The sequence below is a fragment of the Podarcis raffonei genome, chromosome 4 (assembly GCF_027172205.1).
Source record: "Podarcis raffonei isolate rPodRaf1 chromosome 4, rPodRaf1.pri, whole genome shotgun sequence".
In the NCBI taxonomy this organism is placed as follows: domain Eukaryota; kingdom Metazoa; phylum Chordata; class Lepidosauria; order Squamata; family Lacertidae; genus Podarcis; species Podarcis raffonei.
In genome coordinates, this window is record NC_070605.1 from 37,766,487 (window position 1) to 37,785,540 (window position 19,054).

The 19,054-nt window shown below is 38.4% G+C and overlaps 1 protein-coding gene across 5 annotated transcripts in view; it reads right to left on the reverse strand.

Annotated features, from left to right (window-relative positions):
• The window catches only part of CBLB (Cbl proto-oncogene B), a 62,928-nt gene that overhangs the window by 38,639 nt on the left and 5,235 nt on the right, over positions 1-19,054 (reverse strand). For 4 of the 5 annotated variants that reach the window (XM_053386250.1, XM_053386248.1, XM_053386253.1 and 1 more), the window contains exons 3-4: positions 13,946-14,196; positions 1,795-1,941 (exon numbers count right to left, since the gene is read on the reverse strand). In XM_053386250.1, the coding sequence (XP_053242225.1) occupies positions 1,795-1,941; positions 13,946-14,196 (398 nt within the window). The remainder of the gene's footprint in view (positions 1-1,794; positions 1,942-13,945; positions 14,197-19,054) is intronic. The other variant, XM_053386252.1, reaches the window with a different exon arrangement.

The following is a 19,054-nucleotide window of genomic DNA, read 5'->3' on the forward strand; positions in this document are numbered from 1 at the left end:
ACTCGATGGCCCTTGTGGTCTCTTCCAACTCTATGATTCTATGATTCTATGATTCTATGATTACCACATGTATTCTTTCCTAATATACCCAGATGTTTCAATAATGCAACTTGCTGAAAGACAAGTAGGTAGATAGGTTGTAGGGTGTGAGGTTTTGAAGAGCCTATACTCAAATAGTTACAGTCACAGACCTGCCATAAGCAATCTTGCCAAAGGAATTTCCTACCTTGAAGCAAAAATAGCTCACAGGGAGTGGCTGTGTAAGAACTCTGTAGTAAACTTCACAGAATGAAAGTTTAGATGGGATCAAACTCGCAGAGGTGAGCAGGTTTGTTAATATATGGATTACACAGAAATTAGCTTCAGTCTTCCAGATCATGCTGAATTTCAACACAACCTTCAGCACTAAATAAGGTCATAATCACTCTTCCTAGTACAATAAAGGCACATTTTCTTACTTGCACAATGTCAACATGTTACCTTATATATGGTCTGGTTTTTTTCAGGGGTATTATATTTTCTGAGAATTTTAATACAGTATTTTTGTGCATCAGGAAATGTAATACTTAGATTGGAAGAAGATTGGAAAAAATTTAAAGACTATTTGCAGAAACACTGTAAAATTAATGAATGTTAAAATGATGTAGGATTGAAATGAGATGGCTTTAGTAACAAAGTTAAAAAAATATGTAAAAAAGGATTGATAATTAGATGAAAATATGAAGTTCAATATGTTAAGATATATAATTAAGATCAAAACAAAGAGGGTAAGGATTTGCTGAATTAACTATGTAAACTGGAATACAAAAAAGGAAGGCGTGAGGAGGTCAGGAAAATATGTAAACGAAACTTAAGACATGAAAAGATTGATTTATTTTTAATTGTGCTTTTTTACTTATCATTTACTTTTTATGTATTTTGTATTTTTCATTTGTATTCTTGTATTTTTTCTATTTCTTATTATTTTATTCTTTATTTTGTAACTTTTGTCTGTTTATAAAATCTTAATAAATATCTTATTAAAAAAATGTAATACTTAGATAACATGTATCATGATAACTGTGGAATACTCAAATTTATTACCTTATAAAACCTGTTATCAATAATCACAAACCCACTCCTACCATTTGAATACAGCTACTGAAAATGGACCTTTCTGTCCAAGCTTTCCTCAACTGCTGACCACTAGAATGTACAGCTTCATATTGTTAGTTTCAATATTGTTAGTTTTCGTAATCTAATTTTCCTTTTGAACTTTTTATATCTTATTATATCTTTTGATTTTCCTTTTGAACTTTTATATCAATTACCTGAATATCAATATTGAGTTTTATTGTGGGTTTTTTGAGTCTCTGAGTCCTTACTGTAATCTGCTTCAAGATATACAATTATATAGCAAATTGGTCTAGAAACAATGGCTTCAATGCAAGCAGCAAAAGACGTGTTGTGAATTTCACTGAGTACAAGCTTAACATGCCTACTGTGTGGTGGTGAGGGGGTGTCTCACTTCTCCTCCCCCATTGCATCCTCAAGTAACTGTCCAGCACACCTTCTTTGTATTGTCTGGGGTCTGTTAACATCTACTTCAGGCAATTAAGTCTGTTATGAATAGTTTGCAAGGCACTTTAGCCACATCTGGTCAAAACCTTACGTGACAAGTGTCTCTTATGTACTTGTCCTTATACATAAATGTTAAAAGGATACTAAAAATGGGGGGGGGGGGGAGAGACTTCAGGACATCCTTGGGAATCATATGCAACACAAAAAAACTTTTACAAAATTGACTATACTTACTTTTCACCGAAAAATTTCTTCCAGAATTCTGCAGCATCAGCTTTTGTGATACGAAAGTTGTCACCCTGGAACTGACCATTAGGAAAGATTGCCTTGATTTCTGCAAGCATGTGACTGAAGATGAGGGACAGCTTTGTAAGATTTCGCCTTTCAATGAAATAAAACAGGGGGTAAACTAAGCAAAATATACCTAAGAATTCTCTCGTTTGAAAGGAAAATGAAGACCTGAATTTCAAAAATTCAAAAAGCAACATGTGTCCCATGTTTTCTTATTTTTAAGACCACATTCATACCACAATTAAACAGTGCTTTAGAAAACATTTGCTAAATAATAATGCCACTTCTTGGGTACATTTTAAGGTATTTAAATAAAGACATATATTAAATTTGATAAATTGTTTATGTAGATTCAAAAATCTTCAGTAAGGGAAGTTACTGCACTTTAAAAGGTGAAATATAGCCATATTCAATGCAGTTGTTTCATAAAACTGTTGAGGTTATGTCATAAGAAACAGCAAAAATTGATAGTTCTATTGTTACAAAACAATGTCTCAAGTAGCCACTGTAGGCAATCAGCACCATATAAGAGAAGATTTGTAAGACATAGTAAGACAAAGGAAAACAACTTGTTGATACTTATTGAATGATATCCAGTGAAATCAACTGGTTTTACAAAAGGAAGTGGAATTTATTTTAAACCACACATTAAGTTATTCTAAGGGCAAAACTGCTTTTCACAAAGTTCTTTCTAGCATAATTTATTTAATGTACACATAACATTAAATTTCACATTCCTTCCTGCAGAGGCACAGTTTACTTTCAAATAAAAATGAAACATGTTCCAGGTGTACAAAAAGAAATGCAGGCAAAAATACTTTACTAGCCCATTTACTAATGTCCACATGCATGTCACAGGTCAGATAGTGAGCCCAGAGAGCTTCTTGCTTTGATAAAAATTGCTAATTGTCTTAGGCAAGTAGCAAATTACAAGGTTGGCCTTGATCTCAGCTTTTCAACAGCCTGCAGTTTTCAGTGATTAACACACAGGGAAGCTTCACAGACTTGTATTTTTCAATGTACATAGTACTTTACATGCAGTAACATTAGCAAGGAAACAGAAAAATTCTGACCCCAGGGAGCACACAGTCAAAATCTGGGAACCATTCAGAAACTGGAAAAGCAAGGTTGACATTTTAATGTCCCATGATGACTTTGAGTGATGTTACATTGGGGGTATTGTGATTAATTAAAGTGACAGGCAGCTCAGAGACACAGACCCTGAACAGGGAGGCACAAGGCTGGCATCAGAGTGAGACCCTGACAGATGGCCAATGATGCCTCTCCTGTGTGCATTCGAACGTATATTTCTCTCCAAACCAGCACACTTTTCTTATTCAAAGTAGTCTGTGGTATGTCGTTGATATTTGAAGTGTATGTATTATTAACTTTGTAGTGTTCTTCCTTTTCGTTCTTGTGTAAATTCTATTCTTTAATCAAGTTGTATTTTTTAAAAGTCATCTTGGTCCACTAAGAAAAGGAAAAGTGCTAAGACACGTCCTAAACAATGCTTGTACCAGAAACTCAGTGTTAATGAAATATCTTACTACCCAGGAAAGGTTCTGGAGCTGCCTGAGCCCCAAAGGCAAATTTAATGCACATGTTCTGGTAATGCTCAAAATTGTGTCTGACAATATCCAAATGTAAACCAAAACCCAACCCTCCAATTCAGTAACTGTCATACCAAACTGAGCAACAGTATCTTCAAAGGTGCCCAAATCAATGAATTTTGGAAAGATTTGATCCATCATCTTGATTCAAAAGGGTATCCAATGGTTTCCAAACACAGACCCAAATCTACCCCTCTAGCTCGGGAACTGTTGTATCAAAATGGTGCCATTTGTAAAGGTTTGTCCCACCGTTTTGATTCAAAATGGTATCCAGTGGTTTCAAAATGTAGACAAAAACAGCTCTATCTTGGGAACCGTCTATGTGACAATACATCAAGAGGCACCCAAGTTCATAAAGGACAAACTACTTTCCAAAATATATAGTAGATAAACAACATAATTAAACAACTTAGTTAAACTCAGATAGAAAAGGGGTGAGAAACAACTAGGTGGTGAATAAGTGATATCAGTGACTAGATCTTCAGCCTATGTAAGCACAAACAACTATTTCTAAATGTCAACCGTGGCATGCCCTGACCCGCTCTAACAGCTAGAATTCCCCCCCAAAGTGTGTAACCATCATCTCCTACTTGTAGATGAAAACCACTGCATCTTGTTTGTAACCTCAGCAGATAAGATAAATGATCTGTTATCTTTCCCCTGACAACCTCTCAATATTTTCTCTTTAATATTCTACTCTAGGCTAAACTTACCCAGTTTCTTTAGCTCTTCTTAAGATTTGCCTTTGAAACATTTATAGTCTTTTATAACTCATCTACTATATTGTTTCCAATTTGCCAAAAATATACACAGCTCCACGTGGTATTCCAGATGTGGTCATAATTTGAAAGGATGCTCTTTTCCTTCCTTGTAATGTCCCACCCCAAAAGCACTAGAAACTCCAATGAAACACAGATGAAAATGTATCTGCATGCACAGACCCTAGAAGAGGCATTAGCAAACTTGGCCCTCCAGATGTTTTGGGACTACAACTCATCATCCCTGACCACTGTTCCTGTTAGTTAGGGATGATGGGAGTTGTAGTCCCAGAACATCTGGAGGGCTGATTTTGCCTATGCCTGCCCTAGAACAAGTGTTTTTGATCAGACCACAAGCCAAGCTGGTACTCAGGAAAGAGTGGGGAAGAGACTTCGGAGCAGGAGAAATGACACACACCCCCACTCGCCCCCGAACCTGTTTGCCCAGAAATCAAAGGGGGGCAGTTATTCAGCTTCAACACAGCTCTTGATACCTATCTTTAATATTCATGTCTATGTAATGCATTTTAGCAACACATAACCTTAATATGCCAATAAAGTACAGTGGCACCTCGGTTTACAAACTTAATCTGTTCTGGAAGTCCATTCTTAAACCAAAACCGTTCTTAAACCAAGGTGCAGTTTCCCTAATGAGGCCTCCTGCTGGTGCCCTTCCACTATTCGGATTCCATTCTTAGACCGAGGTAAAGTGTGCAAACCGGGACACTATTTCTGGTTTTGTGGAGTTTGTAAACCAAATCATTCATAAACAGGACTGTTCTTAAACCAAGGCACCACTGTATACTGGATGCAATTCAAGGAACCTGCACTAGCCTACAGAGAAGACACATCTAGGGGCAACAGCTTTCAGCATGCAATCACTTTCCTTTAGTCCTGGTGTTTGCAGCTTAGCTTTTGAAGCAGACTTTAACTTGGTTGAATTGACAAATATACTGTAACAGGTTCTCTTTAAATACCTTCTTCCCAGACTCCAGCTCTGGTCAGGATGGGACTCACATCTATCCTCCCTTCTCCCCTCAGTCAGGTGTTGTTTGTGCTCTGTACTGACCAATTAAATCATTTTATTTCACCCTACTACAACCACAACCTGAAATAATATACTGTGGGCAGGAAGGAGGAGAGCACCAACATACATGAATAAATACCTTTAAAATACTTTAAATAAGGTGTCTGCAACAAAACGTCCCTGTGTGTTCAAACCTTCAATAAAAGGGTTCATGTTCAATACACAAGCCAGTCTGGAATTCATAGGGTAGAGTGGGGAATCCCAGGAGGGACAAAAAGGCCAGTTTTTCTTCTCACCCTCTCCTAACCTGTCAATGGATTCTCAAGTAACTTCTGTGGCCCAGAGTTACTATCCTCTAGCTTAGGCAGGTTTGAGAGCTACAGCTATTCTAGACTGGAATAGATGGGACTTCAGTTGTCCATGCTCTGGTGACCTGCTTAGATTACTGTAATGTACTCTTTTGTGGGGCTGGCCTGAAAGTCTGGAGGCTGCAGCTAGTGCAGAATATGACTGCTTGGTTGGTAAGTGGGTCAGCCTTATGGGATCATGTGTCAGCAATCCTGAATCATGCACTGAGTATGCAATTGTATTTAAATGTTTTTATATTTTTTATATGTTCTATATGTTTTCAAATATGTTTTAATTTTATTTTAAATTGCATTGTTTTATCATTTTGGTGTTTGCTTCCTTCCCTGGGCTCCTTTGAGTGGAAAGACAGGATACAAATTAATACTAATAAAATAAAATGTAGCTGCAATGAGGCAGAAGCAAAAAGAACAGAAACAGAATTATCTAACTGCAAAAGTCTAGTTTAATAAATATATTTTAAGGAGGTACCAAAATACCATCGGAGATAGTGCCTGTCTAAATTTTGTGTGTGTGTTTGTATAAAATAAGTACTACAGATTACATTTAACTTTCTAATAAAATAATGGGTTCTTATTACAACTCAGTATTTTGATCTATATATCATGAAAGGCACATATGTCTTACAAAGCTATTTCAGGACCAAAATCCCACTATTCTTTATTATTTTCACCTGTATGTTTTCCATCTTCACACATATGAAGTGCTCTGTCTTTTCGTAATATCATTCTGAAGTCTTCAAAAGTGAAAGGAAATAATAGAGCAAGTTTTCCTTTCATCATAAGCATCTTGTTGAATACTGCTCTTCAGTAATGAGCTTGTAGCACTGATTAAAGTGGAAAATAGTAGTTTTGTTTCTTTTCATAAAGCTGAAAGGAAAACCCTCCTACACTCTCCTTCTCAAGACTGAATCCCCACTTTGTTGCTCAAGCATCTTGCTCACATTATGGAACCTTTTTTTACAGATACAGAATCTCCCACACAACTTTTCACAACACTAATTTCTTATAAGCCATATTACTCAATGTAAGACTGGAGAGAAGGCCTGATCTCCCCATGAGGCTATGGGCATTTTCATTAAGGTATTGGTATGAGTCATACAACTAGATAATCCAAACTCAGCGCAAGCATTCAGCACGGTAACATTGCTGGCCATTTGGTCTCTTAGCATGTCAAATTGTAATTGGCTAGTACAAGCCACTACCTCTGAGCCACTCACCTTCTTCTCAAATAATCACAGGAAATAAGACAGGAAATCTATTATCAATAGACTGCAACTTGTTTAACTGTGGGCATTAGTCATACAAGGAAATAATCAGACACAGGTCTACATGCTGCAAAAGTATTTCGCTTGATTGTTAAATGATGTGCTACTTGAGACTGCCTACCAACTTTAAATATTCATACACAACAAATATTCCACTTTTGCAAATCATGATAAAAGCTGTGAATAAGGCACTTGCTTTATTTCCATTTCACTAATCTTCATATAAACTTCTTCTTCTTCTATTCCAAAGCAAACATGTCAAAAACAAAATTTCCCAAGCACTACGTTTGTTTGGGAGGAATATCTATATATCCCATTTACCAAGAGTATCTATGTATTCACAGTGCCAGAGCCAACACAGCTTACTAAGCAGTTCCCAACATCTTGATTTCCTGACTACAGTATTATGAAAATGGTTCAGATACGAGTCTTCAAACTCACAAGGCATAGTGTCTACTGTTGAAAGGGCAAACTATACCAGAACTCAAGTGAAAGATGTGTAAGCTGCAATATGCTACCAATAATTTAAGTCAGTATGACCATTTTTCTTCTGAAAGCTGCAGTGCATTATATTCCCTAACACTCTTTCCTCAGATTCAAAAGCCCACAAATAGCGTGTATAAATGAGTTACATCAGATGCTTAAGATGGAAGAAATAACGACTAGAGAAAAAGCTACAAGAAATGTATGCAGGTAATTAGAAATTCCACTGCAGTAGGAATCCCATGTCCAACCACAAATTATATGTCTATGAAAAAATATTCTGTGGGCCTGCAGAATGCTCACACTCTTCATTTGTTCAAAACGCTGCTACTGCTGAATTTGCATTTTGCTAAGCCATTCCTGCCTATCATTTACCTGCAGTGGAGTTGCTTCCAACAGCGTCACTTTTCCAGCTTAAGATTTCAGAAACCTGTATAGGCTTGATACACTTATCTTCACACTACAGGTCTATACTGCTAAGACCCAAATACATTCCACTAATTTGTTCTAGGCAAGGTTTTTCAGTTTATTATTTTATTGTTATTTTAAATATATCTATCTTTAAAGAACCCACTGAATTCAAGGGACTTACCTGGGACTAAGTCCTACTGCACTAAATGAGAGTTTCTTCTGAGACATGCACGTAATTGTGCTGCTATGCTATCAAAGGGAGCAAAATGTTCAGATCTCTACATGCAATGAAAGGCCAATTCTATACAGTGGTACCTCGGGTTACATACGCTTCAGGTTACACACTCCACTAAGCCAGAAATAGTGCTTCAGGTTAAGAACTTTGCTTCAGGATAAGAACAGAAATTGTGCTCCGGCGGCACGGTGGCAGCAGGAGGCCCCATTAGCTAAAGTGGTGCTTCAGGGTAAGTACAGTTTCAGGTTAAGAACGGACCTCCGGAACGAATTAAGTACTTAACCCGAGATACCACTGTACACACATACGGCAAATTCCTCAATAATGTTTTAAATTGGACCAGGATCCAAAGAGCCCTACACTTGTATGGAAGCACTTGTGTGTACCTATGGGATAACTGCCAGTTTTCCTTTCCAGCTGCAGCTCCTCACAACTTGACGAATATAATTCACGGTGTGCATGTGGAACACCACACACAGCACATTTCCAGCCTTTTGTGTTCAACAGAAACCTAAACAAAAAGCTATAGGATAGACCATTTTGCTGAGTTTCCCTACAGAAGAGAAACTAAAAAAATTCCCCATACAGATGCAACAGCAGGTTTATATCTAATGGGAGTGGGGGTTGGTTGCCTTGCTTATGCTTATCTTATTAGTATCTCAGCATATAGTATTAGGGAGAAAAATCTAAGCACAAGCTGCTTGACAGTGGAATGGTGATGGACTCTCCTTTAAGCAGAAGTTGGATGGCCACCTGTCATGTGTGCTTGAGTTGAGATTCCTGCAATGCAGGGGGTTGGACTAGATGACCCTTGGGGTCTCTTCTAACTCTACAATTCTACAATGCTAACCATAAAAGGAATGCATATATTCCATACAGATACAGTACAGAAAGTGGGGTGGGGTGAGCAGGGACAGGAAAAAGAAAATCATTAAGTTCTTAGCAGTAAGACTGACTTAATGTATTTAATTTATGCTGCCTATCTTTAAGGTTCTCCCAATCCAAATGTTATCAACAGCTCTGAAACATAAAAGCAACACTCATTTATTAAGTTTAATTGAAGATTGGATACATTTTGATTAGCTTAAGGGGCTTTAGAGGAGGCACTGTTGGTGATTATTTGCACTGCAGACCTTAAAGCATTTACTGTTCTAATCACTGAGAGAAGGAACTAGACCTAGTGATTTTATTCATAAACGGCACCAGCTCATTGCTTCTGCACTGCAAAAACAGTAGTTAACTGGTAATCTTAATAGCTAACTTGGAGGGGAAAGGGTTTAACTCCACAAGCACATTATTATTTATTGCTCTTATCATAGAACAATGATTAGGCAGGTTGTAACATAACCAGATTACACACTATTTGGCATCAGAAGGATCACTGCTTGCAAACAATGTGGTGCTTTTAAAAAGGAAAAATATAGTTTGGGCTACATGAACAACAGGGATAATGCAAACATTTACTGTATAGGCGACACCCTCTCATCTGGATACCAACTGAGTCAACAACAAACTATATCACTAAATGTCTCTGATCAGCACTGATTTTATTATGAAGCTCTGAAAGCCATTACTGTTCATTCTTCACAGAGTATTAATTAATAGGATTAAAAGTAAAAGATCAATACCATCAGGATGTTGCTTCCTTTTCATATTTCAAATAAAATCTGTGTCTACTCTAATGTTAAGGCAGCATGCAAACAGCTTCTCTGGGACAAGGATGGAGAAATGTGATCCTTCAGATGTGACGATTGATCATGCTGCCTAGATCCCCAAAACTGGAGGGCCACAAGTCCCCTGTCCTGGATTAACACACACTCAGGAAATTTTGACAAAATGATGACACCAAAATACATAATAAAAACAAAAGCAAACCAACAACACCCCCAACATGATCTGAGAAACATATACTAGGAAGAATCTGAGCCACTACGCATTGCATCAGCCACAGTTTTTTAACACTTCTCAAAGGCACATCCAGAACTCACTGCAATAGTAACATCTGGAAATGGCCAAGGCATGCAACATTATGACCAGATCTGTCTTCTCCAAGAAAGGGTGTAGCTGTAATGGGCACAATAGCCAAAGCAGAACAAAAGCACTCCTGGCTACAGCATTCACCTGGGCTTCCAGAGGCACAGCCAAACTGCAAACCTGATCCTCTACAGGGAATGCCACTCCATCCAGAACAGTATGTACTCCCAATCCAGATCAACTTGTCTACTGGCCATCAATACCTCTCTCTTGTCTAGATTGAGCTTCCACCTGTTAGCCATCTACAGTCCATCACGGTATCCAGGCAATGGTTAAAAGCTTGTATAATCACCTGTGTGTTCCTTCATTGCTGTTTTAGTCCTCTTCCTAAGCATTTCATTAAATAACCAAGGAACAGAGTGCAATACAATGAGCAGGGGCACTTGGGAGTGATCCTATCAACCAATCCAGGTCATCTTCCCATTCCACAGATCAACCAGGGATTTTGTGGGATTGTCAGCTGAATTGGCTGGCCTCCATGTTTTCAGATATGAATCATTTCCTATTCTCTCTTTTATCAAACTCTTTAACAGCAACTAAATATGCTTAAATTAGCAATTTTAAGAAGTACATTTTAACATTAGAATGCACATAAAACACTCAGGCAATAACTTCATCACTGCAGTATGCCTGGACTTAAGGAGGTTTTGATTTGTTTTTGTCATAGACTGCCAGAATATATTTCTGAAAAAGACAGCAATGTGCCACTTCAAAGTACTTCCTCTTTTAAAAAAAAATCTACCAGGCTTTCATATTTCTAATTAAGACATTCTGTTCTGAAAAACTGTTCAAATAAGCAACATTAAGTTACAACTAAACACAGCTTAGGGATATTTATTCACCAGTTTGAGCTCTCCTTTGCCATGAACTGTAAAGTTCACAAAGGATTAGCCATACCTATTTTAAAAACATTTTTTAAAATGTTTTAAAAACATTACCCTGTTTGCTTTAACAGGAAAATGATTTGCGTGACAACAGGAAGTAAGCTGAGAATCACTGGCGAAGTTCAGACATAACAAGCCAACCACAGTTTGTTACATGAATATAAATGGAGGGCCTCATGCTTCTAGTTATGTATGTCAGTGGTCCAGTTCAGATGCAAGAACCTAGCACAAGCCTCAAGTAAATGTGTCTTCCCCTCCCCCTTTGTATGCAAGGGACAAAGATCAAAGCTTTCACTAACAGTAACAAACTGTAGTTTCTTGCTGTTTTCAAGTGGCAAATGGTAATTTATTCAACCAATTTTATTAATAAGCTAGGAAACTTCAAAACTCCTCCTACTGAACACAAATAAGGGGGAGCAAGCTTGCCTGAGCATGTGCCAGCTCACCCATGGTATGTTGTTACATCTGAACTGAGTCACTAACATTGAGTAAGAAGAGGTCCTTCATCATGAAGAAGACAGTGTTCATCTACCCTCTCTCAAAGAAACTGAAGACCCAGATCAGTATACTACTCACTTATGTTTCCACTGCTTCTTGGTTTTCGTAGTTGCTCTCTAATATGGAGGCAGAAGTGGGACTTGCAAATAAATATACACAGTGTTCCCTTTCAGTGTTCATGCCGGGCAATCACTTCCTCTTTCAAGATACAGGCCACTTACCCAATTGCATGCGTTTGGCACGCATATGAACTCTTTTGCACACTGTTTTTGCCATGAAAAGGAAGCAGGATAGAATAGGACGGGCTTAAGCGCATCCCACTGATGCGCACGGTGCCTCGGAATGGAACCCCCAAACAAATGGGTAGTTGCCTGTACTCCATTTCGTTCCTCCTCTTTCTTGATTTTCCACCCCCACTCCAGCAAGACACTGAGCATCCTTAGATTTCATTAGGTTGGGTTGCGGTGGCAGCAGAACTTAAGGTTGTTGTTTTTTTTACATCTGTAAATGTCCAGGTTCACTGAGAATGCTTATTACCTGGCTCTTGTTGTTTCCCAAAGCTGGATTTATAAGAAGTACAATCCAATGCAAGTTTAGCGAGAAGTAAGTCTGGATTCAATGGGATTTATTCCCTACTAAGTATGTTTCGGATAGCAACCTACATCATCTATTTCCATTTGAATTTTACTTTGCATCACTCAATGATGCATACATTCAAATGCAACACCACATGGTGCTAGCCACAGTTATTATAGAAAAACTTAAACCTGTGTTTTGAAGTGACGTTTTCCCCTGCATCTGACATTACATGGGATCTACAAACTGTGTAAGCATTTTATAAAGAAAGGGGAGGAGGAGGAATGTCCCTGTCAAATGCAAAGTAGCATGACTAACTTGCTATTTGCAGCTTGGCCTATTAAAGTCAACAACAGAACCACACTTTGAGAATGAAAGAGTATCATAAGCACTACTATTTTACTATGCTCTTTAACACACACTCAAAAGTTCACAAATGCTCCATTACACATAAACTCTTTATGGGTGCATTTGTTTTAAGTCAGAAATGAAGAACACCCTTTCCATAGTTTAAAAAACTTTGAGACATTAATTTCCATTTGAATCTTCCACCCATGCTTAACATCCATGTCCCTTCACTCTTGCATGATTCCTTCACAAAGCAACATTCTTAATTATTATATTCTTTCCTGCTACTTTCTCAAGCACATACAAAACTTAACTTGCTCAGAAAATAATTTCACTCAAATCAATATATGAAGTAGCTTTTCTTGCCACTAGGATTCAAGACTAAAATACCTAGTATTAATGCCTAGTCTTTTAAATAAATGTTAAGCTCCATGACACAACTTTGGCAGGATCTCTACAGGCCACAAAGGACATGAAAGATGAACAAATAAAATCAGAAATAAAAAAATGTCCAATAAGTACTTTTAACTGTGTGTGTTTGCAACAGTGATTAAGTCAGATTTTTCGGTGTACCATGAACACTGTAGAATTGCTCCTGCCCTGGAGTGGGATAAACTAAGAAACCTTAGCTTCCTGTTACTCTCAAAACCAGGAATCATGTTTTTTTCACTAACTATCCATGATAGCAATCCCTAAGCCTTGGTTGTTACTGGCTTGCCAATTATACAACAAACCATAATTTCTGGTTCAGATATAATGGGAAGCTAAGGCTTCCTGGTTTTCTACAACAGAGAAAGAATGTTGGGGCTATGTATCTCAATATGCTGCTTGTTCACAAGAAACCATGATAAGCCAGAATGATTGGCTTATTATTAAGTATGATCATTGTCACCAACACCTTACTTCATGAAACCAGGAAAACAAGTGTCACATTAATATTTTGGAAGTGCTGACAAATCCAGCACCAAACTCACATTGGCCACAAAGCATCTCCAAAACTATTTTACATAAATACTGAATGGAACTACCTCCATTCCACTTTCAAATTTCTAAATAAATAAGCAGGGTCACCAACATGGTTCCCAAAGGGAGAGATGCACCCAAGAGTCCTTCCTGGTATCCTCAAGGTCCCTCTCCGCACTGAAATTAGACTTGAATATGCATTCTATTGAAACCATTAGAATAGGGTGCAGTGTACACTTGATTGCAGAGTGTGTTTGAACCCATAGCTGTTTCTCCAGTTTGCATATATGCCCATAGGCCCAAAAAGATTGGTAACCCTGCTGTTAGTGTAAGGCGTCATGAAAGCAAACCTCCAACTCTGGCACTCTAAAGAGGCTATATTCCTATACAATATGAACTGTACATAAAAAGTAAGACTTCATAAGAAAACAGTTGCATCAAAAGTTCACTTAAAAGTTATGAATACTATAGAAATTTAAAAAATGCAATAGTTACTAGTTGACCTTCAGGTCACTGTTTTCAGAAAATAAACATTATGTCCTTAAATAGTTAAGTATCCAAATACTGCTGAAATATACAAATAAAGTTGTGCTAGAATTGGCCATGACCAATTGGCCAAACAAAGTTTTCTTACCTGTCCTGTGATTGCTCTTCATACATCCTCTCTTTCCCCTCTTTAAAAAGTCTTATAGCCCGTTTTGATTTTTTCATGAGACTGTCAATATAGATTTTAAAATATTCATTTTCACTGAGCTGTGCAAGTTTCTGGTTGTCGTCATACTTGCTCAATATAAGTCGCAAGTGTTGATAGGTATCTGGTAAAATGTCAAGTATATAAGGTGGGCTGTTTTTCAACTGAAGCTTGGGGTTCTGACACAGTCTCACCTAGAACCAAAGAACAATTAAATTTCATGTGAATGATAAATTATCTAAATGGATAAAACTTTATTGTATATCAAAGACAGCATCTGGAAGCATATATTTAAGCCAACACATTGTATATTGTCCCAAGCAATCCTAGCTTTGCTGATGAAACAAGAACCATTTGGTCAGGAATGCGCTGCAGACATTTGTAGCATTGAAGAACATAAAATACCTAATTTCAAACGTAGAGGAAAACAACAGCTTTCACACTCCCTCCTCCCACCTCTTCTTTCATTCCTGCAAGGAAACCCAATCTTGATTGGAAAACTAAGAATACCACATGATGTCCAAACTTGGGGGGCCGAAAACATGGTTTGATCCTGGTTCAGATGTCACATGGAAATATGGCTAGTTCAAAATCAAGAACAAATGCTTTCTATTTCTTGGTGGACATGAAAGAAAAGAAGAGGAGTGCATGTGAACCCAATGCCCACTGCAGCTTATTCTTATACTGGGAAACGATTTCCTGTTACCTCGGAACTGATTCAAGTTGTCAAAGTGAATGGAGTTGACAAGATGAAACATTTAAATAAGACTGAAAAATATAAATCCCAAGCAACAATTGGAAGCAGTGTCCAAGACCAATGAGTTGTATATCAAGTGAAGTAAAAGAACTACAGAACACATAACTGATGCCAGGTTAATGACATGAAAATTTAGGGGGGGAATTTAGCAGTCTTTTAACATTGTTTTCACTACCGGCATGACTAAGTATATTTATGAGGCAACAGCTGATGATGTCACACTATGAAGGAAAGGAGCTACCATTCACGGAATGAGAGTTGTACTCATACAAGTTCAGCTCTTCATTCAAGATGCAACAATGCTGGATGCTATCCATTGCTGACATAAACTTCAATAAAGATTTTAGTGATATAAACATGTGAAAAGCTATCAACAGCAGGAATGCATAAATAGAAAACTACTGAAATCAAGACTTAAGATGAAAGGGGGAATATATATAAAACACCACTGTTAATTCTACATCCTATGACAGGCATAGGCAAACTCTGCCCCCCCAGATGTTTGGGACTACAATTCCCATCATCCCTAGCTAACAGGACCAGTGGTCAGGGATGATGGAAATTGTAGTCCCAAACATCTGTAGGGCCAGAGATTACCTATGCCTGTCCTATGAGGATGGTCCAACATGACAAATATATGCATTAACATATATGCGTTAACAATAAGCAAGAAGTCATCAGCTATTGCAATAAAAAAACTGACCCATTCAACTGTAACTTAGTTACCAATTACAAAACATGCTCCAAACTGAGGAAACATTTATTCTGGTAGTAAGTGTTCATTAACTTTTACTGGTTGGATATTTCTTTTCTAGTAAGTGCCTAGTGCTTTAAGTAATATGCAATTAAACAACAACATGCATGCAACAAGTGATAAATATTTTCCTGACTACATCAAAATTATGCAGGAAATAAATATTTGGCCAGTTAAAATGTTAGCAAGGGTCAAATATCTGGTTCTGTGAAATTACAATATTGAGCTTTTGAGGGAGAAGAACCACAATATTTGAAGCTGCAAGACCTGCTTCAGACATTATGAGGATTGAGAGTGCCTGACCAGGCTTCTATGAGATCTTTGTCCCAGGCCAGTGTGGTGTAGTGGTTAGAGTGGGGAACCAAGGTGCAAATCCCCACAGAGCCACAAAGCCCACTGGGTAACCTTGAGCCACTCACAATATCTCTCAGCCTAACTTACCTCACAGTGTTAAATGGAGCTGGAGGGGAGTGCATGTGCCACCTTACACTAATAATAATAGTAATAATAGCACCTCTGAAGCATTCTACCTTAAACCATTCTTCCAAAGGGCTAACTCCATCTCAAACTGAAAATGCTAAGTCATTGCTGGAAAAAATGTAAACGACTGAAGCACTTACTTCATCTACTAACAAAATACTGAGCAGCAACCCAGTCATAGATAATACACTCTCAGAGCTCCATTCTAACTTTTAAGTGTGAAATTTGAACACACAACTCCTCCAGCTACTCTTCTTTAAATATTCTGTAGTGTCCACAGTGGAAACATAGTTTCCTACTGGAATCAGCAGCAGCAACAATATCTGAGCACGGTGGGATTGGATATTTTACATCATACCCTAGTCAAATCATTGGTCTATCCAGTTCAGAAACTGAGATATGAAAGCTAGGAGCTAAATGGCACCTTAAACCTAGGTTATGGGCTCAACAACAGAATGTCTAGGTGCACTTTTTTATAACAAGAATACAAAGCTGAAAATGAATTAACTGCAGCTAAAATCTTATGTTCATTTTTCACATGGTCTAGTCCTCATCTGAAGACTTCAAAAAACAAAGCCATGCTTCCCCTGCCTGCCCCCCTAATATTCTTAAGAGGCTGGAAGTGGGGAGGCAGAAAAAGGTCCTCCTTTCCTTCCACTCTGCAGACAAGCCCTGGATTCTCCCTACACTCCCTTTCCTTCATATAAATAGATCTTTTTGGCACCAAAATGAACACATATTAAAGGCCTCTACAACTGATGGCAGAGACACCCACCTTGAGTGTTCAGTTCGCAAACCTAAGATTTAAGGGTCCTCCAATGATCCCACTCCAAAATTTGTGAGAGTGTGAGGTAGATAACTGGCTATTGTATTTCAAATTAAGAGCACATCATACATTAAAAGTACATTAAACAAGACAACTTAAACCTAAACAAAACATGTTGGGTTTAAAAGAAAAGAAAGTTTTTAGGTCCCCAATCCATGCACGTTTTACTTGGGAGGAAGCCCCACTGAACTTGGTTGGGATTTACTTCCAAGTAACAGTGGCAATCTTAGGCGCAGTACTGCACCCTGAACTCAGAAACTGCTCGCATTTATGAAATTCCCGGTCGCAAAACGCGCCTAGAACAATGGGAGTTTCAAATGTTGGGTTTATCTAGTTCTATCTAGATAGCTCTTCAGTCTTTCAGTCAGGGGGTATTCTGAACCCTACCTGGAAAGGCCAGGGATAGAACCAGGAATTCTGTGTGCAAAGCAGATGCTCTACCACTGAGCTGTAGCCATCCCCTATTCTTACACTGTGTGTTAGCTTTCTTTTATTGTCATCCAGCCTGGAGGCCAGATGTCAAGCAGAAATGCAGGATATAAATATTTTAAATAAACAAGCAAAACATCCAAGTGGCTTTTCAAACTGTAATTAGCTTCTCCTATGAAGTGTATAACAGGGACGCGGGTGGCGCTGTGGGTAAAACCTCAGCGCCTAGGACTTGCCGATCGTCAGGTCGGCGGTTCGAATCCCCGCGGCGGGGTGCGCTCCCGTTGCTCGGTCCCAGCACCTGCCAACCTAGCAGTTCGAAAGCACCCCCGGGTGCAAGTAGATAAATAGGGACCGCTTACTAGTGGGAAGGTAAACGGCGTTTCCGTGTGCTGCGCTGGCTCGCGAGATGCAGCTTGTCACGCTGGCCACGTGACCCGGAAGTGTCTTCGGACAGCGCTGGCCCCCGGCCTCTTAAGCGAGATGGGCGCGCAACCCCAGAGTCGGACACGACTGGCCCGTACGGGCAGGGGTACCTTTACCTTTACCTTTATGAAGTGTATGCAATTTGTTTATTTCACATTATACAGTTCTACATTTGCCATCCATATAGATTAATATTGTCTGACATGTAGAACGTAGCACTGGACACAAACTTACTGAATCCAATCAAATTCAGGCAGCACAATCAAAATGCCTATTACCTTCTGCTTACATAATAAGGTACTGAAATGAACAATAATTTGTGTAGCTTCCAAGAGTTCCAAACACTACCTCCAAAGTTGTCTAGGGATGTTTATCTCCACCACTATCACCACCAAAAAACAGCATTAACATCTTAAGCGATTGTGCTACCATCTCTTAGGACACAGGATATCACACCATTCCTGCAAGGAATTATTAATGGCTTGTTTTAAAAGACTTTTATTGCATATCTCTTATTATGAAACTTTTTAATATAGAGCTATGGACAATAATCTGTCATTTTTGTTATGAAACGCTTGGAGTGAAATATATACAGAAAAACGGCATAGTGACTATTTAGATATTTAAAAGATAGACCATCATTTTAATTTGTATAGTGATTTTTTGTAGAATCTGCAACAAACTTGTGCTTATCTATCAGATCATCTGGACGATAAATAACAGGCTTTTAAATACAGCTCCAAACCAGAGAAGCCTTTAGCACTATGTGACTGAAAATGAACCATGGCAAGCCTTACCCTCATGTGCCACACACATGGGAAGGAGTTTAAAAGCTTCCACTTTCAGTTCTGTAAAATCTGATGTGCCCGTTACCTAAGGTAGTGGTGGTGGAGGGGGGGGGGAGTAGCTTAATCTAACTATATTTGGAGCAAACATGATTCTGCTTTTCTTAACTAAGCATTGGTAGAATAAGCCAAACTTCCCAAAATTTGGCATAAAGGCTTCATTTGCAACACATGCTATGTGAAACTACAGCTTACCATTACCAGGACCACACAAACATGTGGATTCCTAGAGAGAAACTTGCAGCCACAGCCACTTTATTCCTCCCTGCACTGAGCCTTTGGCTGATTAACATTCTATGCTCTTTTAAATGTGTTTGTGGGGGGTGGTGGTTTGTTTTATTATATATTTCGTGTTTTCATTTTGTATTTTTACATTGGAATCTCCCAGGGAAGGGCAGTCTACAAATTTAATGAAGAATAATAAAAAGAAGATGCAGGTTAGTATACTTAAACTCTTTCCCCACTAAGCACATGCTATAGCTAGGAGAAAGCTTAAACACAAGCCTGGGTTTGGAAAACCCACTAAACCAAACAC